This window comes from Cottoperca gobio, chromosome 12, assembly GCF_900634415.1.
Source record: "Cottoperca gobio chromosome 12, fCotGob3.1, whole genome shotgun sequence".
In the NCBI taxonomy this organism is placed as follows: Eukaryota; Metazoa; Chordata; class Actinopteri; order Perciformes; family Bovichtidae; genus Cottoperca; species Cottoperca gobio.
The window spans coordinates 415872-441903 of record NC_041366.1 but is presented as its reverse complement, the minus strand read 5'-3'; the positions used below and the strand labels follow the sequence as shown (position 1 = coordinate 441903).

General features: G+C 38.1%; 1 protein-coding gene across 1 annotated transcript; it reads right to left on the bottom strand.

Moving 5' to 3' along the window:
• Positions 1 to 569: 569 nt before the first annotated feature.
• LOC115017137 (leukemia inhibitory factor receptor-like) lies at positions 570 to 18987 on the bottom strand. The gene is given in 19 exon segments (XM_029445376.1): positions 570 to 5975; positions 5978 to 6413; positions 7093 to 7144; positions 7255 to 7348; positions 7495 to 7623; positions 8623 to 8784; positions 8876 to 8977; positions 9072 to 9251; positions 11599 to 11821; positions 15004 to 15065; positions 15166 to 15319; positions 15421 to 15563; positions 15675 to 15814; positions 16540 to 16657; positions 16768 to 17043; positions 17159 to 17309; positions 17492 to 17643; positions 18564 to 18730; positions 18851 to 18987. Coding segments are annotated over 18 exon segments (2703 nt in total). The 5' UTR covers positions 18652 to 18730; positions 18851 to 18987; the 3' UTR covers positions 570 to 5934.
• Between the last annotated feature and the right edge of the window lie 7045 nt (positions 18988 to 26032).

Sequence of the window (26032 nt, the reverse complement as noted above, 5' to 3'; positions counted from 1 at the left end):
ATCATAAGGGTATCCCTTCTCATCGCAAAAACAGGTAAACCTCATTCGATAGGTGAGAATTTAGTCAAACCAGCTGCCAAGATCATGACTAATTTATTGTTTGGGGAGAAAGCAAGCAACAACATTAACAGGGTTCCCCTCTCCAATGACACTGTCCAGCGGCGAATAACAGCCATGGCTGAAAATGTGAAAGATCAGCTGATCACACGTTTATGCCAAAGCCAGTTTTTCACACTGCTACTGGATGAGTCGGAAATGAGGCAAATCTGCTGTTTTGTAAGGTACATTTATGCTACATTTAATAATTAACTTGTGTTTATTGTTAAATTCCTGTTAAACTTAGACCTGCAACCATAGTGTTACTGTATTTTATTTTTGAAAATCCACAACGGAAGTTTGTGTCGTACTAAATGTGGTGCATTTTGTGTATCTTGCTGAGGGTAAGTTCACTCTGACACTCAGTAATAAACTCAGTAATAAATGTAGTCTACGTTTCATTTTATTTGTACAATCTATTGGCATTTACCGTTGTTGGAAAAATATACTTAAATAAACCCACAAAGTCAGGATCAAAATCAAATAAGAGTTTTAATCAATATTCTTGCAAGAAGGAGCAGAGTTATACATAAAAAAAGATGTACAAATTCTCACATGTAAGCTTGTAAGACTGCCGTGTCACTCAGAGGAGTGAATCCTCTGCTGCAGTATTTATACTAAATTCAAAAGTCAGGAGGTAGTTCAGGTCAGTCCCTCTTTTTTGTTTACACAAAATGGTGGTTTGCAGGAGAGACAGATGGCCTTCTTATCTGGAGTTAAATCTCATATGAACGTAATGCTTGTAGAATCCGTAGTTGTATTTGTATTGTTGATTTAATGTGTGAACGAGCGATATAGAGAAGGTCACATAAAGCTCATTATTAGGCTGTCATTTGTAATATATTGTTGGAGTGGTAAGCAGGCCTATTGTTTTTGGATATTTGGGGAGTCAAGTGGTCCGTGAGTGTTTTTTTATTGGTTAAGTGGTCCATGGTCTGAACAAGTTTGAGAAACACTGCACTAGAGCAAAGAATGTTTCCTTATATGGAGTTGTTTATTTAGCAGCAGTTCACCCCTGTGTCCTCTGCTGTGGTTGAGCACTCAGTATCTTTCCATCATAACCCTCCTGTTTATGTCATAAAGCCATCTTGTATGGTTAACCCTTTTTATGACTGTTGCATGTTATATATATTGTTGTGATTTTAATGTTGTTGTGTGCTATCATGCGATGAACTCTTGTTGTGTATAAATATTTGCATGCTTCCTTTAACCTTTTCCACGAACTGTCATAACAAAGACACTCAGACGCTTTGCTAATTGACACACCTGAACCCAACATTGCTAATTGACACACCTGAACCCACCGTTGCTAATTGACACACCTGAACCCAGCTAAAATCAGCGATCTCATTCGCCAGTTACCGACTCCACTCCCCTATAAATACGGCAGATTACCTGCTGAACCACACGCCTGGAAGGATGTAGACTCTTACAGGATGTAGACTCTTACAGGATGTAGACTCTTACAGGATGTAGACTCTTACAGGATGTAGACTCTTACAGGATGTTTCCCCTTACAGGATGTTTCCCCTTACAGGATGTTTCCCCTTACAGGATGTTTCCCTCGCCGAGCACTGATCCTCCTCAGCTCCTCCTCGTCTGGTGAGCCAGACCTTGAAGGATGTTTCCCAGGACAGTTGCTGCCTTGCCTCCCCGCAGATCGGACCGGATCGGATCCCTTTTGCTCCTTGCCGCGCACTGACGGGAGGCTGTTTCCCAGGACAGTTGCATGCCCTTTCCCTGGCGCAAGGGAAAACGCGGAGCGGTTGTTCCATATTAACGGGACTGGACCTTTGGTATTTTTAAACCATTTGCCTGAACTATTGCGCGACACATTGAACATTATTTTAACTATTTATTAACGAGGTGTTTTAGAGTGATGTTGCAATAAAAGTAAATCACTTTATACATTTTCTTGGTGTCATTCTTGCTGTGTTGGTGTGGCTGAGAATTCGAACCTTTTAGATAAATTTGATGTTAGCGGGCTACTCTAGTCCATTACATTTATACTAAGTATAACAATTAAAAGTGTGTTAAAATAGATCAATACATCAAAAAGGTGGTTCTTGAAACAGACACTTTCTTTATCCAGCTTGCATTGCTCAGCTCCTTCATCATGATGTCACTTCTTTAGGATTTTCAACATTGGATTCATTATGCTTTTACAGTTCAGTGTCCTTGGTTTCTTCTCTAAATGGGTCCCCCAAACAATCCTGTCATGGGGTGCATCATATTCTTCCTCATTCTTAGGTGATGTCGTGTCTTATTTACATATTGTTGCTTAACTTCACTTCTGTTTGTGCTGCCTTCTTTGCTTCCTCGTCTGCTTTACGGTTGCCTACTGAAACTGGATAAGTTCCTGTTGCACTTGCATACAGCAATGGACTTTGGCAGTTGAACTGCTTCTAATTAGAGTGATGTTTAATAGGTTTGTTAGTCAATGTTCCCATACCTCTATTCTTTCACTGTTGAGCAAACGCCTGTAATGTTGAAAATGCATAGTTACTGTCTGTGTAGATATTTACAACTTTGTCTTTCCTTAATCTGCATGTCACTGTCAATGCTAGTATGTTTGCTCCTGTGCTGACAGATGATTAGGACGGGCTTCTGTTTTTAATACTTCGGTATGTGTCACTACAGCAAATCCTGTCGCATTTGTATCATCTAGATTCTTTTTACATGACCCGTCAGCAAACATTTCTATTTCTGGTTTCTCATAGGGAATGTCAGTTCCAAGTACTGGTCTTGGTAAAGTATTTCTGTCAGTCATGTGGTTCTCCATCTCTAGCTGTTAATAATGTAGATGGTCAAAGTTGTACTTCTTTCTATCGTTAGGTGAGGTTGTGAAAGCATAACCGCCATGCATGCCAGGTGCCTTGCAGATGACATGTAGGTGATTTTGTTGTGGGTGAACTGACACTGCATGTGTTACTGTCAATGGCCTGAATAACATTATTGATGCAGAAGCCTGAACTTTGAATTGATGCTGCAATTACTGCTTACTACTAACCCTTAGCTACAGGGTCTAATTGAGCAGTAAACTGGTCTATTATCTCTGTTTCTGTGTCAATACTGATGTCATGAAGTCCCCTTGCAGTCTAGTGTTTGCATAAAACGTTTCTTATAATCTGGTAATGCTAAAACAAATGTGTTTACCAAAACTCTTTATTTCCTTAAATGATTTATCAGGTGTTTCGTTCCATATTATCTTATCAGATGCTGACATAGTGTTTTCATGAATCAGTTTTGACAGTGGGTTTGTTAATAGTGCATAATTGGGCACCCCGTTTCTACAGATGGTGAGCCCCAGAAATGACGACATTTGTCTCTTAGTCTGCTTGAGGTGCTTGTAATAAAGCTTTCTTCCCCTCAAGTGCTCTGCCTGATTGTGAAATGTTGTACCCAAATACTTTACTATTGGTTTGAACAATTGTAGTTTATTTTTGCTAACCTTTTGTACTTGCTGACATCAAAATGTTAAAGCATGTGTATCTTCTTTACAGTTCTGTTTTTGTGCAAATCAATGTCATCTACGAATAATATAATAATATCTGACTATTTCTTGGGTCAAATGTTGCTAGATTAGCTGCCATTGCCTGAGAAAATATAGTAGGACTTTCACAATACCCTTGTGTAAGTGCACTTCTTTCCCTTATATTGTAAAGCAAACCAAAACTGACTTTCTTTTTCCACTGGAAAGGAAAAGAATGCGTTTTAAGTCTATTACTGAAAAGAATTTGCTCTCTGGATCCATGTCGTTTAAAAGTGTGTGCGTGTGGATCTGGGACTATGGGTGCTCTTGCTATTACAGCTTTATTTAATGCCTATACAGCTTGTACCATTCTCCATCCTGTAGATGGTGCTGTTTTCTTTACAGGAAATAATGGTGTGTTGCAAGGTGAATCGGGGCATTCAATTATTACTCCTGTCTCAATTAATGCCTTCACTATTGGTCTACTTCCCTCAGACGCTTCTTGTTTTATTGGATACTGTTTCTGATATGGTCTGAAAGTTCCTTTAGGTCTAATATGTACTGGCTTTATTCCTTTGGACTACAATCTTTCTGGTATATATTGTACATATTTTTCTTGTCAGTGAGGATGAATATTTATCATGGTTCTGAATGCATGTGAGTTTGTTTGCTTTCTGTGGTTACCCAGTTTAGATTTTACAGTATGTCTGGATCTTTTTAGAGAGGCTGACTCATGGGTCTCCATTTACTAGAACCCATGGATCCTCATTCATCTGCTATGGTCACAAATGTGCCAACTTCCTTCCAGGAGGATTCAGTCGTCCTTCCTAGGGAAACATGTGGCGTCTTTGTTAATCGATGGAGGGTAATTTCTTCTTCTGCAATGAACAACTAGCTCCCATCATACCATTTTCATTCCAGTAGAGCAGTGGTTCCCAAACTTTCTGTGGCCACAAAAGACCAAGCCAAAATCTCAAGGCACACCTGTGTTCATGGGAGGAGACGACGCACGCACTACCTGCTCAATGACCAACCTCTGCTAAGCTTCGCGATCGGGCATGTTCAGGGTGGTATGGCCGTAAGCTGAACGAGAGCATGCACATATGTTTAGACGGTAAACACCATTAAGTCTCTTTTGTTAATATACGGACAGATCTCTTCATTATTCATAAAGAACGGTCTACTGGGGTCGGTCGGTTAGGAAATCCAGTATCCAGTTGCGTCGGAGATAAAGAAAAAGAGTCTTGACCTCTTCACCAACACTTTTAGTTTTCCGCATACTCAACCGGTTACTGAAGTCTCAAAACAGGCTAAAAAATAATGCCTGTCCATATTGGTTATTTTTATTTGGCCAGGTGTTAATTTCTGCTGACATGGATATTTCTGTGTAATTGGGGGCTTTCCAAAGTGAGCTTCTGGTATCTTTCCACTCTGACCTCATCATTTTCAGCACATGCACCATCCTGTATGAAAGGAGCTTTGCAAATAATGATTGACTGAATTATATGGCCAACTTTTAGCGATCGGCTAAAAACCTCCACCCTGAAGACAAAGGAACACTCTAAGAAACTCTAAGTTTAATGAAAAGGTCAGGGGATAGGAATAAAACCTACCTCCCTTATATTATGTATTTGTTCCTGTATAATATGTATTGGCTTGGTATATGCAGACCAATCAAGAAGACAAAACAACCATTAACCTGGAGAGTGGCCAGCACAGAAGATCTAACTCTAAGCAGTCTATCTACATCTGAAGGATATCGGACACTCCTCTGAGGAAAGTAATGTACATATATTGAACGGAGTAGACAGATGGTTTGAAAGAGGAGTAAGGGAGGCCATCTATGTGACTACCATCATTCTGTTTGAGAGGCAACATATCTTCAAGAATCTAAAGTAAGTCCAGTTGGCCTTGATTTTGCACTTCTGGATATGACAAGAAGTATGAGGCAGTGTGAGGCAGTGTTTCGAGATAAATTGCTCACAATGGCAATGCTAGCATGTCGTTGTTGCAGGTATGTTTACCTTGGTCATTTCTTAGTTGAAATTGTTAGCATGGTAACATTTGCTAATTAGCTATACACAGAAAGTACAGCTGATGGGAATGTCATTAGTTTTAGTCTTTGGTCATAGACATAAGTATTTGAACATTTTTAATTTTTAATTGTGAGTCAAGGGATCAACATTAATATAACTCGTCCTCTGGAACCATAAATGTCATACAGACATTGCCATCCCTAAAACTATGCTTAATAACATTCTAATGTGTAAATGTGTCCACATAATAAAAATAATGTGATTCACTAAATGAATGTTAAAATTTGGTTTTCTGGCCACACTACTTATACCAGGCTGTGCATGCAGCAGCTATCTGGAAGGTGACTGTGGTAACAAGATGTAAGTGGAGACATAGGACTCTCTGGATCCTCTTCTGTCTTGTTTATAGTGAAAGTTTCTGTGTGACCATGAGGCTGGTATTCATCGGAGCTTCTCTCTAGAGACTTTCCCTCCTGAAGCTCAGGACCTGAGTTGGACTGCTCATCTCCAGGCTCCATTATCAGATTGTATGATGGGTTAGGAAATAAACTTCTCAATGGATAAGATAGTAATCCCGACTCCGATGGGATGGCTGTAGTTGTTGAAGTGAGGGGTGGTGGGGAGCACTTTTTCAAGCGTTGGTTGTAGTAACCCTTTGGAGTTTGTGTAAAAACAAATGGCATGTTCTCCTGGCAGACATAACCATTAATTGGTGCTCCTGCACTATAATGCAGCTCCAGATCATCCACAATATCTGCTTCACTGTGGTGACACTGATCCACATGAAGAGGACGACATCCATCTTCACCCTGGTGAAAATACCTCACATTAATTTTAAAGATGGGTGGTAGCTGGGAGTGCAACAATGTGGATAATCTCTCAATCAAAGATTCAGCATAGTAGGAACACTACATTTTATTTCTGCTAAATATTAAAGGGGTATACCACCAATTTAGGGTGCACTTCTATAAAGTTGGGGGACTCACACGAGACACAGCAGGATAAGACTAAGAGTCTACAGCCATGCTAGGGAATCTGTTAAGCTTTGCATGCTTTGGGTCAAATACTAACATAGGGATGATTAGCAGGTCATGTTTACCATGTTCACCATCTTAGTTCAGTTTAGTTTAGTTTAGCATGCTAACATTTGATAGCACTAAACACAAAGTACCGTTAAGGCGATATGAATGATATAGTTTTGCAGGTATTTGATCATAAACCAAAGTCTTTTTTTCAAAAATTTCAATGGTATCTGTCATTAAACTATCCCAACCTTTTAAATGCCCATGTGTTTTGAACTTCACACACTTACTCTTACAAAGGCTATTGGTCAAAGATTTCCCAAGCCCAATTAGAGATAACGATGATCACATCACCGTGACATCATCAGTGTTGTTTCCTTAGACTTTAGAAATCTCCCAGCAGAGCCACTGAAGACATTATACAACATCTGTCAGGCCCCTTTAAGACATGGTTGTAAGGACTTACCAGTGATGTCAACACTGGCTTTGGGATTGGAGGATATATCTTCTGTTTGATACTGTTGAATGTAAGAATGCATGACAATAAATCACACAGGTATGACAACAACATGCACTCTTTCAAATGTACAATTGAGCAACACAGAAAACAAATGTTTGCTTTGCTTACCATGTCCAGTGTCTGTAGCAAAGGACAGTGATGAGGGACAGGAGACTAAAAACAGAGACCAGGGAAATGAAGACTGCCATGATCAAGTTATCAGCTGGTGAGTTAAAACAAACAGCCCAGATTAGGAACAGGAGTAAATCAAATAAAGAAGCAAATACACAATTTGATAGTTTAGTTTTACTAAAGAATATAGATTTTTACACAAATAGAGAGTATGAAAGCAGAAAAGACGCAACATACTCAGTGAGTCCAAGGTGCCAAAAATAAAACTGGTGCCACATTCTCCAACTGCTGTCTGAGCCTTCACTGTGAATTTGTAGGAACTGATTTTAAGGTTTCTTGCTGTCAGGCTGGTGGCCTCAGAATCACCTAAACCAAGCAAAATAGATTGTTATTACTAATAAACAAACTGAAGAATTAACAAGCTCACCCTTTAACACTATAGAGTGTTTTTATTTAGTGAAGTCAGAAGCTCTGCATTGTATGCGTAGATATAAAGCTAACACTTTAGACCCACTTATGTAACATTTACTATATAAGCAGTCCACAAACACTTAATACATGTTATATTAGAGTATACTATAATTTTGCTATGAGGACATTTTAAGTATGTATTCATGTACAGTATTTGTCAACAATTCTAACTTCTCCCATGAACACACATTAAATATTACAGTGTGGTGCTTTATTTTGCTCTGGGAGAGTGTTTACATTTTACATGATTTAAGTGAAGTTGCCCTTTCTCATTTATTTCTCATGTTTGCAGGTGGGTAATCTCAGATAATGAACTAAGTGTTGCTAAAAACTTGTTGTTTAATGTCAGAATAACCAGAAAATAAATTCCTCTAAGGATACAATGATGTGATTGTGTATAATTAAGTAGTTACATTTTCTGGTTTGCCATGTCTGTTGTAAGAAACTTTATTCTTAAAGTCACTTTAGCAGTTGGCAGTTATCATCAGAGCAATATGCGGGTAGATTTCGGCAGTGGCGTGTAACACTGACAGTCTTACTATCCATTTTGGCTGGTGGCATATATAAACCCAGCACCGGACCTACTATCTTAAACCGTCTGGTTAACTTGACATCAATCTCTGCTGGTAGAGTGTAGTGGCAGAGCATAGCGACCCCATCGTTTTCCAAAACTGGGGAGCCGGGGAAACTAGAAGCGCAGGCTACTGGGAGACAGCTGTCAGATTTCACATTTACACACAGATTGTCATTCTATTCACACAAATAATATTGAAAACAAACCTATCTCCATATGACATGCATAGGTGTGTGTCTACAGATTGAGAATCCTGTCCTGCACTGGATGTAACCCTTCTCTGTGGACTATAATCAGAAAGTAAGGGGGTGTCACAATACCTGTGCTGAAATTGATGACTTTATTATTGTTGTTGTTCAAACAATACAGGATATAGCCTTGGATAAAAGCAGTCCGCTCTCTTAGAGGTATAGGGTCCCAGGATACCTCATAATCTGAATCCTGCTGCTTCCCCTTCAATGATAATCGGTTGTCTTGTATTCCTGAGAAAGCGTAACATAGGCGAAACACTGTAGGTCAAAGTGCTATTTCATGTCACTGACACATTTATTAGGCAAACTGTGCTCAACATACTTTCTTCTCTTACATAGCCCTCGCTTCTTTCTAGTAGCAATGGAGCTCCTTTGGTGCAGGCATATATGGACAATGTGTATCTCACTCCATCTTTGAATATTTCTGCGGTGGATAAAGTACAGGAGAGCTGTGTTGTAACACAAGGAAATGTAATGTTACATAGTTCACTTTTTTGTGGGCAAAGAATAAGACTTACTTGAAAATATTCTGGCATTAGTTTCATTGGAAAGCACTTTGAGCCACTCCACAATGTTACACTCTGAGGTCGGACACCAGTCCACTATGTAGCCACAGCTCGCTGTAAGACTGGCAGACCAGGACAAGATGAAGCTACCGTTACTGCCAATGATCCGAAAAGTGTTTACTTCTTTTCTGTCTGAAAAACAAACAAACATAAACATATAGCTAAAATTAATTGCCAATTATTTGTCTCAGAGTAGATAACAATATCTTAAAAGCAACATAATTCCATAAATGCGTTTGATACGAACTTTCTTGTATATTACTTTAGCATACAAAAGCATAAAAAGACTATAGTTTAGCTAATCACAGCCTCAGTAATCAACAAATTGTGGACTAAATGAACTTCCTATACTATATACTACTATACTATACTAATACTATAACTGCAGGGCACCATATGCTTTGCCAAAATTGAGGTAAAATCAACTGTCAAAGGGTATTCATGAAATATGTTTAACTCTCAAGACATACAAATTTTTGAATCTATTTGTATTTAAATGTTCCACTAGCCATTTTCACTGCTCATTCTTTACTTTACAGCTTGATTTGCATCTAAGTTGTTTGATTGTTTGAGACTTTTGGTCTACATTTTATTGTGTTTTACACTATAATGTGGCAAAACAGGTTGTTTTTCCCTCTGTTAGCATCAAAGCTAAAATTATGTGTCTAACAAACAAACAGGATGAGTCTAGAATTACAGACCGGATTTCTGTGATTATTGAAATTAAATATGGTCCCCAGAGGGTAAACATTTTTAATTTCAATGATCTCATAGCCTTTCGTCTACTGCAAACTATACATTTTTACACTTTACAACCGATAAAGTGGAGGAAATTTATTTTGGTTCACCCACCCCTCTCCTTTCCTCCACTGTATGTGTGTGTCGCCACCCTTCGCAAAGTACAGCGACCCCCCTGCAGAAACGTTCTGTTGAAGCATTGCGCTCCCAGAATGCAGGGTTACTTGTAGTTCCTAGATTCTCTAAGAGTACAATGGGAGCCAGAGCCTTAAGCTATCAAGCTCCTCTCCAGTGGAACCAGCTTCCAGTTGTGTGGCAGATACCCTCTCCACAATTAAGAGTAGACTAAAGACTTTCCTTTTTGATAAAGCTTATAGTTAGGACTGGCTCAGGTTTGCCTTGGATCAGCCCCTAGTTATGCTGCTATAGGCTTAGATTGTCGGGGGACACCTCCCTGCTCTCTTCCTTCTCTCCCTCTCTCCTCCCCTCCCTCTCTCTTCTTCTCCCTCTCTATCTGTATGCATTTATGTACATTTATGTTACTAACACAGCATCCGGGGAATGATCCCCGGAGTTTCCGTGTCTTTCATGTGGCAGGTTGCCACTGATAAAGTTTACGTCAGGATCAGGAATGCTGGACGCCTGGAAGCCTTTTTGACATTTTCCTGGATTCATCCATACTTTCTCTTTTTCAACACAACATAATTTCTGTCAAATGTTGTATTTGTACTATGTTTATCCTGTACACACGACATCTATTGCACGTCTGTCCGTCCTGGGAGAGGGATCCCTCCTCAGTTGCTCTCCCTGAGGTTTCTTCCATTTTTCCCCCTTTAATTATGGGGTTTCTTTTAGGAAGTTGTTCCTTGTGCGATGCGAGGTCTAAGGACAGAGGGTGTCGTAACCTGTACAGTCTGTAAAGCACACTGAGACAAATGTATCATTTGTGATATTGGGCTATACAAATAAAGTTGATTTGATTTGATTTAGTTTATAAAGCTAGTCTAAATAAACTACAGTGGGTTGATAAATAAAACCAGATGGTGGTTTAGTGGTCTAGTGGTATGGCTTCCAAATACAACACCAGAAGGTTGTGAGTTCCATACCAGGGCTGTCACCACTGTGCCCCTGAGCAAGGTACTTAACCCTGAGCTGCTCCAGGGGGACTGTCCCTGTAGTTAGTTCACTGTAAGTCTCTCTGGATAAGAGTGTCTGCTAAATGACCTGTAATGTAATGTAACCAGAAACACAAGATAATGCTAATGTGGCTCTGAGTTTGCTGCATTTGTAAAAGGGAACAGTTTACTAATAAAAAGAAAAAAAAGTACTGCAGAATGGAATGTTGATCATTATTAACCCAGGAATGTGCACGGTATAAAGAATATGTGCAAAATGAATAATTGAAAAGATAGTAATGGCTCAATTTAGACGTGGAGATCAGTGGTGGACAAAGTACACAACAATATTCAAAGTATAGATACTTCTAGTTAAATACTAATCCAATACAAGTGAAAACTATTTTTACTTGAGCACTGTTTTAAAAAGTACAGTAAAAAGTACATTTTGCCACAATGCATTTGGACGTAATAACTGAAACAACCTACTGAATGTATTGAATTGCATGTAGAACCTGTAGAATAAAACGCTTGAAGAATATGCTACAACATCTATAGAAATACCTATAGAAACATATCTGAATGTCTGTCAGAAATCAATTAATACAGGATTAAAATTGAGTTACCTGGATTGAGGCTGGGGATGGTGATGGTTGACGGGGACGAACTGCCGTTTATATTCCTAGCTGTAACTGTGAGGATATATTCTGTAGTTCTGTCCAGACTGAGTGAAAAATTGTGGTTGTTGAAAACTACTTTGGTTCTATTTTGTCGTTGTTTCTCTGTGATCTTTGTCCAGGTCACTTCATATTCTTTGATTCGTCCATGACTCTTTTTGTCCAGTGGTATCTGAAGAGAGATAACATCAGGACTCAGGCTTACATGCAAAGCATACATATTGAGATCAGGCCCTCAAAGTTGGCGTATAGCTTAATGGCGAATGGCGCTGCCCACTAGCAGCGACTAACAGCCACGAGCGTCCGTACTGTCTGTGTCTTATATGTTTGCTTTGTTGTCTTGTTCTGTTATCATTTTCAATATAGAGAAGTGCATAAAATCTTTATCCAGCTATAGTGCAGGCATCATGGAATGGCTTGATATTTTGATTCACTTTACTCTGTTTTAAACTTCCTTCCGTCAACACCTGCAAATCAAGCCGTACTACAATATTCAATACAAGCAGGATTCCCTCCTCCAGTGGAAAAAACGCTAGTTAAGGAAAAAAGAGGGGGCATCCGACAAAGTTTGAGGAAACGGAGGCTTACCCGCATCCCACTCCCTTGCAAGATCCTTGTCAATGTTCAACCTCTTTAGAACAAGACAGATGAACTACAGGCTAATGTATGTGAGTCATGTATTCTGGCCCTTACCAAGACTTGGCTTAATGAAAGAGATAATGACTCTGTCTGGCTATGGACGGCTTCAGGGTACCGCTAAGGCTGGCCTGGGATCTTCTTATCATGGGAAAATTGCAGGGCAGGGGATTGTGTCTGTATGTCAACAACTGTACTGTGATTGTACGGGAGAGACTGTGTACAACAGATATTGAACTATTGACTGTGGCTTAGGCTTCTATCTACAAGGGTGTTCATGCATATTTTTATATCAGTGGTGTATATCCACCTCAGAGTGGACAAGAGGCGAAACAAAACTTTCCCTAGCCCTCTAATTGTATCAGCTGATCATGATCATGGTTTACTAGATTGGAGGTGTTTAGGAGAGAGTGCAGGCCAATATAGAGGTCAAACAGGGAATCACAATGGCAAAAATAAGGAAGAAAAAAGTAGAGGAGAACTTTGTCTCTGGCAGCATTAAAGCTGCTTGGAAGGTGATGAAGACTATGGCAGGGAGACAAGAGAAGGCTAGTGGTGGAATAGTTCATTTTGGCTCTTTTGACAACACCTGGCAAATGGACTAAATTACTTATCTGAGATTTGATTCACATGCTTTCAAAAAAGAATGCGTCAGTCTATGGTTTTAAAATCACTCAAATCTACCCACATCAGCAAAAAGCCCTGGCCCTGATTGTGTTAGTGATAGAATTCTAAAGTCCTGTATGGTGAAGAGCTAAAAGGTGTATGGTATGGAGCAAATCAGTGACGCAAGAGCCTGTTAGAGTAAACAAGTTAGCACCAATGACTAAGAAAAGTCTGCAAGCTAATTTTAAAAGCAACAGGAGCCACAAAGCCAAGTTAACGTCAAGCTATCTGCAAGCAGCACAAACACTGAAGCGACCAGTTTTGCAAAGCAAAAGACTGCATCAAATGACACTGAAACCGTAACTTTTCCAAGGCTCTTCCACAACCAACAGAATCACCAGAACGTTCAGTAACCTCTCTCCATTCATGCACAGGATGTTAACTGGACATAGCATAGCACAGCATTAGCTTTGCCATACAGCACCTGTATTGATTTAATTGAATGTTACTGAGTGCTTTATTGTTGTAATGTCTGTTTATAGACAGTGTATTGCAGTGATGTTAGTATTGCTACACACAGACACAAGGCCTCGCATGTAAAACTAAACACCTTTTTTAATCCGGCACTTTTATCCTGCACAGATAACAAAATATTTTTAGATGGCTTTGATTCTGTAATATTTGTAATAATAATAATAATAATAATAATAATAATAATAATAATAATAATAATAATAAGCTTTATTTGTATTGCACCTGTCATACAAGAATTGCAGCCCAAAGTCCGTCACAGCAAAAACATAACAATTAGTACAAGATTAGACAGAATAAGAGCATTTACGGTACAATAATCAGTGTTGATGTAAATGAGTATGAAGTACCATTATAAAAATTGCAGAATTAAAATAGTATGAAATAGCAGATAAAATAGCAGGTAAAATAGCAGAAATGAAATAGCCTGAATTAAAATAGTTAAAATAGCAGATAAAATAGCAGAATTAAAATAGTAAAAAATAACATTGGCACACCATTCTTGTAAATATTTTAAACTATCAGGGCCATATTTTGAAAGTATGAGATCAACAATGGGCCCCTGTGGCCCTTCAACTGGTTTAATCCCTTTGCTACCCATTATTTACGTTTACAGCGTCAACCTTGACCTTTTAATGTATAAAACACAGACGTCTCCGTGAGTCCAGATTCTTTTGGCAAAATCTTGGTTAAAGCCCGCTTCATAAACAAACCCCTGTTTGTTAAGTTTTCTGAAACCTATCCGTTAAAGCCAGTTTTTCTCCAATATATTCTTTAATCTTTCACTTTTCCACTAATTGTGTAAAGAACATGTAAACACATTTATCAGAGAAAGTTCCTCTTTTTCTTTTTTTGTAGTCTTCCCATGCGGCCTTAGTAGCCATTTTGTTTTTTTCTCTCACACACACGCTCACAGACAAACACGCTCACTCATGTACATATACCCTTTTGATTGCTTAGTTTAGATATTTCATTTGATATTGTGTCTTACATTTATTTTGTAAATAAATGCTTTTTGGAATGTACATGCTGGTTTGGTTAATGTTGTATAAGAGTAATCTCTGCCAACCTCTACTACATAAGAATTCTGAAATGCTTCAACTTTTACTAGCTATGGTAATTTTTTTTATGGTTATTCATTTAAGTATTAACTGGCTTTTGTTTTCTAGTGTCTATGTAGTATGTTTCTCGTTTATCGTGATTTTGTAGTTGTTTGTATGTACAGTACATGTTCTACATGTCTCAATGCTTTACCATGCTCTACCAGACTTTCCCTTTATAATTTAATAATAATGACTAATGCATTACAGGTTAGTTGTTTTTAATATTCATTATAACAACCATTGGGTTGTCATGGTGTGAAAAATCCTTCAGGTTAGATTGAAGGGTTATTAACTGAGTCTTTAAGGGTAACGTGTCTCACTTTCACCATCAAGTCTGCAGTTATTCATTTTAGTAAGTCATTAATCTGATCTGCTATATTAAGCATTAGTCAATGCTTTACCACTCACAAATAAAGCCAATAATTACAATTTATAAAGAGCAGTTTATTAGAAAGTGGTGCCCACTCATCGGACTTACCTTCCACATAATTAGAATTTGGTTGTCCTTCATCTGCATCCACACATCAAGAGCATCTGGAACTGTGGGACAAATAGACAATCAGTGACCAGAAAAAGGAAAGAGTATCTGTTAAATTGCCATTATGGCAATAATGTAATATCTAATATCTAAGTTTCTTACCATCACCCTTTGTCTGGAAGTTGACATTTGTGCTCCAGTCACTCCATTTCCAGAAATATTGCGTTGTTCCACATCGTACTGTCACATTATATGTCAAACTTGGTATCAAGTCATTCAAAACTATAAAATGAAGACCAACTCCAAAGTTTTCACTCTGGGAACACATGACAATAATGAGGACATTAGTGTAGTTCATAAAAGGATCCTACTTCAAAAACATTCTAATGTCTCACCTTCCTTCTTTTGTCAACTTACAATGGTATTTTCATCATGGCTGATGTTTACTTGGCATGTAATATTAAGATTATAGTACTGTGGCACTGTCCACTCCCACTCCAGGCTGACATTTCTGGCATTCACAGTTGAAGCTTTTACTCCCTTTGGAGCGAACATGTGCACTGAAACAAAAGACAAACAACAATCAGCTGAATTTAATGATTAAAAACAAGGTGTCAATAACCAAATAAGCATTTTACCACACAACATTGCTCATTTCTATAAAGGCATACCTCTTTGTGTCAGGTCTGCAGTGTCTGAAAGCTCCACCTTCCCAAATTTATTTTGTGACGTGAATGTCCAGTTTCTTTGACCAACATTTACTTTTTCTACTTTTTGAGTGCATCTCCCGTCAGACAGTGTTTCACATGGACTGAAAAATAAATGCCAAGAGAGTTTAAAATTCCGTTCAGTACATTTAAAATTATTAACAACTTACAGGCAACCAGGACTACACTTTCAAAATGGAAGCAAAGAAAGTTCATACATTTTTCATTTATAAGCCACTGAACACCTTGATCCATCCAGTAGCTCTACTCTTTTATCCAAAGGGCCTCCATTTCCAGATGGTAATTTCACATTGTAGAATTGGAAATTATTCCTTTTTCTAGTTTACTAGCTCAGATATAAGATTCAAGTGTCCAAGGTTTCAAGTCACTCATCAGAACTTCTCTTTCTTGGACCATGTGACTGACAAATTCCGTTTCCCCGATTAATTCCGTTCAGGCTTGATAGCTAATCCTTGGTCTTAACTTCACAGATCCAATTACAGCTACTATTTTTCCCATAACTGGAATATTTAGATCAGAAAATTGCTAGCAGGAACCTCTATCAGGAATAGTAAATTGCAAACGGGCCATAGCCAGCCATACACGTTTGCAAATGAAAACAATGTGGAGGTGCATTAGCTGCTACTAGCATAACACATAACACCTGGATCTGCGTTATCTGCGCATTATGAGTCTGACAATGTGGAGTACAACGCTAAATCGGATTAGAACTCTTTTTAGTATTCAGTAGTCTATAAGATTCAAATCCTTCCGGTCTTGGTTGCTTTCATACTCCAATCTGTGGCTTTTGGGTTTAGTTTTATTTTACCTTCCAAGTAGCTGACTCATATTGTTTTGGCCTGTGTGTCCTCCGAGTACTATCCAGTGACATTCAACCGATTTCAGATCTTGCGTTTCACACTGAAGGTCCGTGTAAGCAGGTGGGTCTGAGTGGTGATACCAAGTATAAGAAAATAAAAAAAGACAGGCAGCATTTATTACCCAGACGTATGTAAGATAATTCCCAAATGTCAGCACAATACTAAGTCATACTTACAGCCAACATCAACACAAGCCCCATTTTCATTGCCTGTATTTGTTTCACACTTTACATTAGTGCAACTGTAGGATGATTCCTGGGTCAGCTGGAAGGTCCAGTTATGTATCTGATTGCTGATCTCGGTAGAGGTCTGTAGTACACTACTGGAACCACTCAGATACATTTTGTTAAAAACTTCCCCCGGAGGCAGAACGCAGTAGAAGCTTACTGTACTGTTAACCTTGAACAGTTTGTCCTTTGGATAAACCTGCGGCCGTATTAAGGTTTTCAACCCTGCAAAAACATATTAATAGGTCATAACAAGCATCTGAAGTGTGAAATGTGGAATAATGATAGCTTGTATCTTTTTGATATTCAAAACATGGAGATAAGTGAGATGAATATTAACCAGGAAGAGTCTCTTGTTTCCATGGGCTTTTATGCTTTTTGTATCGAGAACTGATATTGACTGCATGGGAAACGTCCTCCAAATCCAAAAACGTTGTCCAGTTCCAGGAGTGAGTGGATTCTATCTGGTCATGCGTAAAAGCAACTTCATCCTGAAACATTTTCATAATCAAATTAGAGGTCAATCAATCAATCAATCAATCAATCAATCAATCAAAATGTCCTTAGACCCTTGCAGCGGAGAAGGAAAAACACGTGTTTTGTTTAACTACTTAACAGAAACTGCATTGTTATGCAAGTCAGCAACATTGCTGTAAAACAAATGAACTCTTACATCATGTACTTGCGTGTCTGCTATGAGAACCAGCAGCTTATAGATCAGCTGGTCCTGTACTGCAGAGCAGGAAGGCGTGTCTTCCCATGTTAAGAAAATCATCTGGCCAGAGCTGTTAAGTGTCAGATTCTGAGGTCCACATTGCAAGACATCTGAGGAAAATGATCATAGTACATTTTAAAGGACCATCCTTATCATGAATAATAAAGAGACAATAGTGAGGACATCATCAGCTGCCCAGACAGTGGACAGATATGAAGACATTTTAGGTGTTTGTCAACAAAATGTCTTGTGAAGCATCAGTAACTTGTGTATAAACAGATAATGAATAATTGATAATGATAACAAAGTTATAATAAATTATTAATGAAGTATTTTGTATACAAAAACTATTCTTCACTCTGAACAAACTCCATCTGCAGATGGAGGCCTTGAGATGTGGCTGTAAGCATTAGTAGTTTAAATTCAAGCTTGTATATATATATTTTCAATGCTAAATAGGGATATTAAAGTAGGATTATGTAGGAATTAAATGTATCAATGAAGCAATGTAATTTGATATTGCTCTAAAAAGTAGAAGCTGTTTGTCTGCATTAGCCATATGGATAAAAAGCAGGCCAGTGTGTAATCAGAAGAGTGAGTGTTAACATTGAGATGAGGACAAATATGCCCTGTATTCAGGAAGAAAAAACACATGCACCTTCCTAATTTAGTGGACCTTAAATGATCTTGAAAGCATTTGTTCCACTTTACTTAAACCCCTTCCACAAACACTGCATGTTAGAGCAAATGAAGCTTAAACATTCACAACACACGTCTTAAACATACTGTATCTATTTATATTGCAGTACATATCAGTAAATGTCAAAAAGCACTGTGTTTAAACAATTCAAATTATTATTACTATAGTAAATAGGCTGCTTATACACTTATAATCTATAGTAAATGTATAGTATAGAGACTATTATCTTCTTTAACATACAATGGCATTTGCAATGTAAATGAAGGTGGAAATAGGGCAACATTCTTATGCTATTAATACAGTATAATTCAGCTGTAAAGACACACTTACCATTTTCTTGGCCATCTTGCGTGCTCTTGCAGAACAGTGAGACCAGTAATAACCATGTGACCATCATAATCCCCTTTACAAACCACATTTGTGGTCAATCTATTAAGGTCAACTTGTCGCAAGTCCTCGTGGATATCAGGTTTTCATCATAGAAAAGATGTAAGAAACTAAATAAAGTTGATACAAATGGAAATAATGATCAATTTGGTCAGTGTGAAAATAAGATATACTTCATTAAAGAGCTTACTCCCAAGGCGTTTCTATAAGGATGAATCAAGAATACTTACATGAGGAAGTCAGACTGGTTGTTACGGATCTTACAAGGAATGAATTCAATTTGAAGGCTTTAAGGGCGATGAATCACACAGAAAGACGTGTCAAGTTACTCCCTGAAGCAACACTCCCTTCCAAAGTAGCAAATGATACATCCTTTGAGCTCATAATGGTTGTGAAATCCACGTGGAATTGGATGCAGGAAATGGAAAGCTGCTTCCTGGTAATAGTGAGTCACAGTTGCAAGATCAGGCATGCCTGCCCAGAATGTTTTGATTACTGGAAATGTCTTCACAAAAAAATAGTTTCAGTATCTCAGTGTGCCCTCAACAAGACAAATTCCACTTTACTTAATATGATTATTTCTCATGTGTCACAGTGCCAGCTGTACTGTGAGGAAAAATCAGGTATCTGTACAATTTTCTTGTTTCTTGTTTTCTGAAGGACAGTCTTTACTTCGGCCGACACACAGAAGTGAAAGAGTGAATCAAGTGTCAGAGCATGGAGCTGAGGCCTTCTGTGCCTGTTCCGTGGACCGGAGGCTCTCTGCCTCTTCATACATCTGAGGAACACACAGGAGGTCAACCAGCAAACGTGTATGTTTACAGTGGTGTACTTCTTTCAAAGTACAGTGAATACTTTGTTGTTGTAGTACCAGTAAAAGCCACTAATCTGTTTAACTAGAAATGTGGTGTCAGCTGTTGGGAAACTCATCGCATTATTCATCTTCTTATGACTGGCCGACTTAGTTTGTTGGATTTTTGTATAGTTGTATTGCCTTTAGAAAAAGAAAAAAAGACTTTTGCTACTGTATACACTTTTTTAAATTCCTCCAGTCTAAGTGGCACTGAATGGTTTAATGCTCCCCAGCCCCGACAGAACATTCCGCTCTCAGTTTGTTTGTTACAGTAACAGTGTGACTAGTCCTGAGACATGAGCAGCTGCAGCAGCAGCCTATGAGCAGGACAGAGAGGGCAGTGAGAGGGCAGTGAGAGGGAAAAGTCTACGATTCATGACCACTGGGACGTTCCACAGACTTAACCGGTATGACTGGACACTAAAAAGATTTCTTCCTTCATTTTTGCACATGTTATCGTATCCTGTCCTATGAGATTATAAGCAATATTGTGCCGCAATGTTTCCAGTCTACCAGAAATCCGAGTGAAAAAGTTCTTTATTTTGTCAAAAACTGACTACTCAGCAAACATAACTTATCTGTCCAGCACAATGCATGATTAAGAAGAAGAAGAAGAAGAAGAAGAAGAAGAAGAAGAACAACAACAACAACAACAACAACAACAACAACAACAACAACAACAAAAAGAAGAAGAAGACGAAGAAGAAGTTAGTGGCAGACTGACCAATGAGCGAAGAGGAATCATTGCCCATTACGTACTTACCTTTTTCTGGTTTTGTTGTGTTTTCTCTTTTGCTGTTGCGTTTTGTGAAATGTTTTATTGCTCTGTGAAATATTGTTTTTTGATGTTCAAGGCCACCGTAGAAAACAGCCATTCAGAATTTATCTTCTTCAATTCCAAGGGATTGGTTGATTTCATAGTAGATTGTAACACTGTGCCATGTTGAGTGAGCATGCATGCAGTGGAGTGGAGAGGTGAAGAGAGAGAGAGACAACGACCAACAGTTTGGGCATATGGGTAACACTGAGTGAGAGGGGTTATTACTACACGTTAATATGGATAAAAGCAAAGATGCAAATTGCATTAGCAGGCTATTAGCAAGCATTATCAAGACTGGGGGGTGTCGGAGCTCCGGTACGAGTGCTGTCGGAGAAAATTGATTGAAAAAAAAAAAGGTTGGATAATTTCCCACGGCACACCTGATTTTTGAAAATCACTGGTGTAGAGACACTGCCACCTACTGGCGATCCACGGCGCCACTGCCTCACAATGACACTGGTCATGAATGTCCCCTCAATTCTAACTATTATGTGCACTTTCTTCCCATAAACATAAAGGAAACATAACAAAACTCTCTTATTTTGAAATAGAAATGTTTCTATTTATTATTCTGTTTAATATGACTGTTTGTGCCACATCTACACATATAAATGATAACAGTAAAATGTCATCATACAGTACACAAAATGCTTGTTAATGCTTCAGCGTTGACAATTTTATTCAATACAGCATTATTTATTTTACTGTTTATTAGTGCCATTGATTGACTCATTCATATTGAATGAGCTACGTGAGGGATTGAGGCTCTACGGATAGCTAGATAGAAAGATAAGGTGTTGGAACACAATATCCAGATGTGCCAGCAGCTTTGTCCACGACCACATATAGGAAGTCTGTAATGTAGTGAAATGCTACTTTTTATATTTTTGAAAGGATCCAAAGACTGATGATTTTTGTTCTTATAGCTTACTCTGCATTTGTTTTTACTTTTGGCTGCCTGGTATTTAGTATTTGTGTTTAAATAACTAAAGAACCAAACATACAATGCACCATAAATGCAAATCTTCAATGTGCAAACACTTGCACCTGTGAGTGGAATGTGTGTAATTCTCCCCAACAGACCTTTTCTCACCTCTTCTCCCTGCGTCTTAGTACCGCCCACTTGAGATGTGAGCAGAAGTTGAGACAACAGCCATTTGATTATACGAGACATACTCTCCTCACTTCTATCATTTTTAAGCAATCAATTAAATATGACATGTGGAACAGCTTCATCAGCTGTCCATTTTTTTGATATACCGCTCTACGTTATGATCTTTGTCAGATGAGCATGACAGTGTTTATCACAATTTATAGGCCTAGAGCAGGGGTAGCCAATGCGGTGCCCGCGAGCACTTGGTTGCCCGCAGGGACTACGTGAGTGTTCTAATAATAGCACTAGTCACCATGGAGCTCCATCTAAAAATGTTATTTAATTGTTTTGCTGTTTAATAACACTTGAATTATTCTTTATTTTAAAATGACAATATTGAACATAGAATCAAAAAAACGAAAATGTTTTATGTATAGATCGTGTGCATGTGACGTCACGCTTATTTCCCAACCCAGAATTCAGCCATGTTGGTTGGAATACACAACCAAGACGGCGGCCGTTCACGTGTGAGTTGCTGTAACGCTTCGTAATTTTCTTTGTATTTAAACGTCTAAGATTGAAAGAAAATGCCAACCTTGTGCGCAGTGTATAATTGTGGTAATAACTCTACTCGTGACCCAGAGAAACGGTTCTTTAGATTTCCTACAATCATCACAAACAACGATCCACAAAAGAGGGATGAATTGCTGTCTACCGAACGCCGTAAGCTGTGGTTTAGCAACATAACTCGTAAGGATTTAACAGAAGAAAAAGCACAATTCACCCGTGTGTGTGGCGTCCACTTTATATCTGGTAAGAGCTCATGCTAAAGCTATGTTTTCAATGTTTACGTTAAACATTTGTGCTTATAATATACCCGAACACTGTAAGACCTTACATCTCGTCACTAGGAGAAGCAGCAAAGCTTTATTATAGCAGCCATTTGCTCTTTTCTTCTGTGCATGTTTTTGTTTTGCTTATTCTTGAGCCTACTTCACTTGCGAAAAGCAAAGCACCAATGTGAGAACATGCTTCGCTTAATCCAGCCATACAATCACAGTGTGCGAGGATAACATCGTCGCTCTTCTCACTCACAAACCACGGCTTGAGCGGTGTATCTCAAGCTCTTTGAGAGTGATTTACACGGGCATGGACGAGCACCCTGTCATCTTTCAGTGGTTTGGTAAGAAGACTACCAACCCAGCCAGAAACAAAGAAATTATAAGCATCTAAGCTCTTGTATGCCTTCATTTGTGCGTTGGTTGCCCACGAAGTTTGTAGCACAAGGTAGTTCACAATATCCGGATATTTAATCGGCGGTAATGAATCTAAATCCTCAATATAATCAGACGGTTTTAGCGCGTACGGGTCAAGGCCGCACATTTGGACTTTTTCTCTGAATCATGGTGTATCTTGCAGAGGACTCCAGAGAGTCAAAATACTTTGAAGAAGTCGGAGTTGTTGTTGTTCGCTTTAGACGCCATTGTTGATTTGTTTTCCAACCAACATGGCATCGCACGCATACGTCACACAGTTTTGTCACGTGTTTGCACACTACCTATAGGCTATATGAACTCTGACCCTGTAGGGATGCAAGCTAAATCTCCATTTCCCTTTTCGCTGAGACAAGCTAGCGGGAGCAGCTACGATGGGGCGCTAGGTGCGTTTTTTACACTAAACATGGCAGAGAAGCGAAAGAAAACTAACTATTTTCACAATGATTGGGAGGAAGAATTATTTTTTACAACAGTGAAAGAAAAGTGTGTATGTCTCATTTGCGGCGCGACGGCAAAGCGGCACATTGTGGAGACACTTCGGTACGTGTCACAAAAGCTACCATGCTAACTAACTAACTAACTACCCACCTGCAGCACTGCGGGCGGAACAAGCCGTGAGTTAAAGGCAGCAGCAGCCTCTTTTCACGAGGCCGGTGAACAAGTCACACAAAGCAACGGAAGCTTCATTTAGAGCTGCACAATTTAAATAAAGAACAAGAAAGCCTTTTCGGACGGAGAGGTCTTGAAAGGGGCAATGAGGGTTATTGAAAACATTGTTCTAAGACGAAAAGAAAGGTTTCGATGTGATCTACACTCTCTCCAATGTTACAACGTTAGTGGTTTGTACAAACAGGATATGATTTGAAGATGTGACAGTTAATTATATAATTTTTACAGAAGTGATACTTTGTACTAAAATATAACTGGTGTAATTTTGAACAAAATTAACATGTGATCAGACAGTCTCTTTACATATATGGATATGTATTATTATTATTATTATTATTATTATTATTATTATTATTAATTTTCATTAAAGGTGAACCGTGCAACTATGTTATTCAGGGAGTTTATATCAAACAAGTAGCCCTTCGTATTATTCAGTACCCTTGAAGTAGCTCTCAGTATCAAAAAGGTTGGTGACCCCTGGCCTAGAGCATCTGTTTCACTTGTAATCGTAGGTCACGATTCTAGCAGTTTAAAACAGAATTTAAAAGTAATATCAAGGTGTCAAACTCTTCTTCAAATGATAATATTATTAATAATAATAATAATAATAATAATAATAGATTTTATTCCTAGTATTCATAGTACTCAAGGACAATTTACATTTACAAGTTAAAATGATCACATAAAACGTCACAAACCATTGCAGGTGTATAGTTGAGAGCAACACAAAGGCTGAGTGAGAAGATGGCCGAGGTCCCATGTGATCTCCTCTCATGGTCTCGAGTGTTGACTGGTTGGAACAGTATGAAGCTCAGTTCAAACCAGTGTGTTTCCCATTTACAGACCCAGGGCTGATAGAGAACACCTGGGGGTTTGTGCACAATTGAGGACTGCACCTTGAGTGAGACATTTTTATTTTTCATAATTTGAAACTCAAAACGTCAACTTTAAGTCCTTACTTTTAGTCAACACTTTTAGTGTAACACCTGATAATATAATACATTTCTGAAAGTTTAATAACACGGGAAAATGTAATAACATTTGCACTTAACCTGATCTCAAATGTATTTAAACTCAATAATGTAATAACTTTAACAATAATATAATAATGTAAGAATATCTAGCCTGAAGGCCACCACTTTATCCTCCTATTTATGAAATGTCTGATCTTCTACATAAATATACAGAAGTTGATGTTATTATGTCCAGTTTGTGTGTCTGTGTGTGTATGAGAGATAGTGAGAGGGAAGAGAAGGATCAATTTACATTTCATACCTACAAAATATGTAGTTACTTAAAACATTAAAACATTTTTCCCTTTAAAATTGTGTGCACTTAATGAATTCAGTAACCACACAGTTGAAGTTGGCCGGTTGAACTTAACTATCATTACTTAGGACGTTTTTAAACTGTTTTTATATTTTCTTTTTACCAAAAGCCTATGTATATGTGTTATGATATAGTTATAGTATATATTATAGTCACCCTGCTAACAGACTTGCCATAGGTATTCTCAGCGAACGGTTAAATCTTCTTAAAGTATCATAAGTAATGTTTTAAGCATTCTGAGTGTAGGATGACCACTGTCTGTTATATTTTCATATAACGTTACAGCATTATATCAATCATAACGCGTGCAGCCAATTAGACATGTTCTTATAGAGAGTTTTGTGTACAGCTCACATTTATAAGATATGATAGATTATGTTATAAACGTTACTCTGTTTCGAACATTCATCTGTTATGTAACTTAAAAGAAGTGGAGTAAAAGCATAAAAGAGCAAAACGAGTGTGGTAGTTTAGTTTTAAACAGATATATTGATTAAACTATTCATGTGGATTTACCGCCAGGTATGGGTTGTAAATTATTAGCTGAATTTGCTTGATAATTTCAATAGCTGACAAAGGTGCTGTCGTTCAGAAGAGGACCTGGCTGATGGAAGGCCAGGTCGGGGATGAACAGGAAAAGCAAATGGGAAAGTATAAAAAATTAGGCTGTTTCTGTAGAGCAGGGGTGGGGAACCTTTTTCATATCAAAGGCGATTTTTTTTTTTACAACATCCTTCGAGGGCCATACTAATTATTGAACTCATGCAAAGTTCTGCAAAAATGTTTTAAGACACAGCCCATTCATTTCACTTTTCTTATAGATGGTAAAGAAGCTGTCAGAGCACAGAAAAGATGTTGTGAAGTTCCGAATACATCAAACATACAACATTATTGTCACTACCATTTGCAATATTCAGTTTTACAACTTTGTATCAACCACTTTGTCCTTATATTATTTTTATTCTATTTAATTATTTAATTATCGCCTCTTTACTTCATTTGTTCTTTTGCTGTAACAATGTACATTTCCCCGTAATAAACTAATAAAGACTAATAAAGGATTTCTGATTCTGATTCTAAAATCCTCTTAGAGGAAATCCAGCAAGCCCCAAATAATATTACTCAGTAATCGAAATAGTATATTAGTGTTAGGAAGGTCACTTTTAAAAGGTAATAGGTTACAGATTACAAATTACCCTGTTACAAAAAATTACATTTAATTAGTTTTTGATTAAGTGTTATATTCTGGGCATTGAAGCTGAAAATATATCCCTCATGAATGTTCTAAATTTCAGATCTCAGGCTCGTATATTATATATATTTTAACTGTACACCTTTTTTGGTTCACACACCTTCTTACCAGCGTTTCAG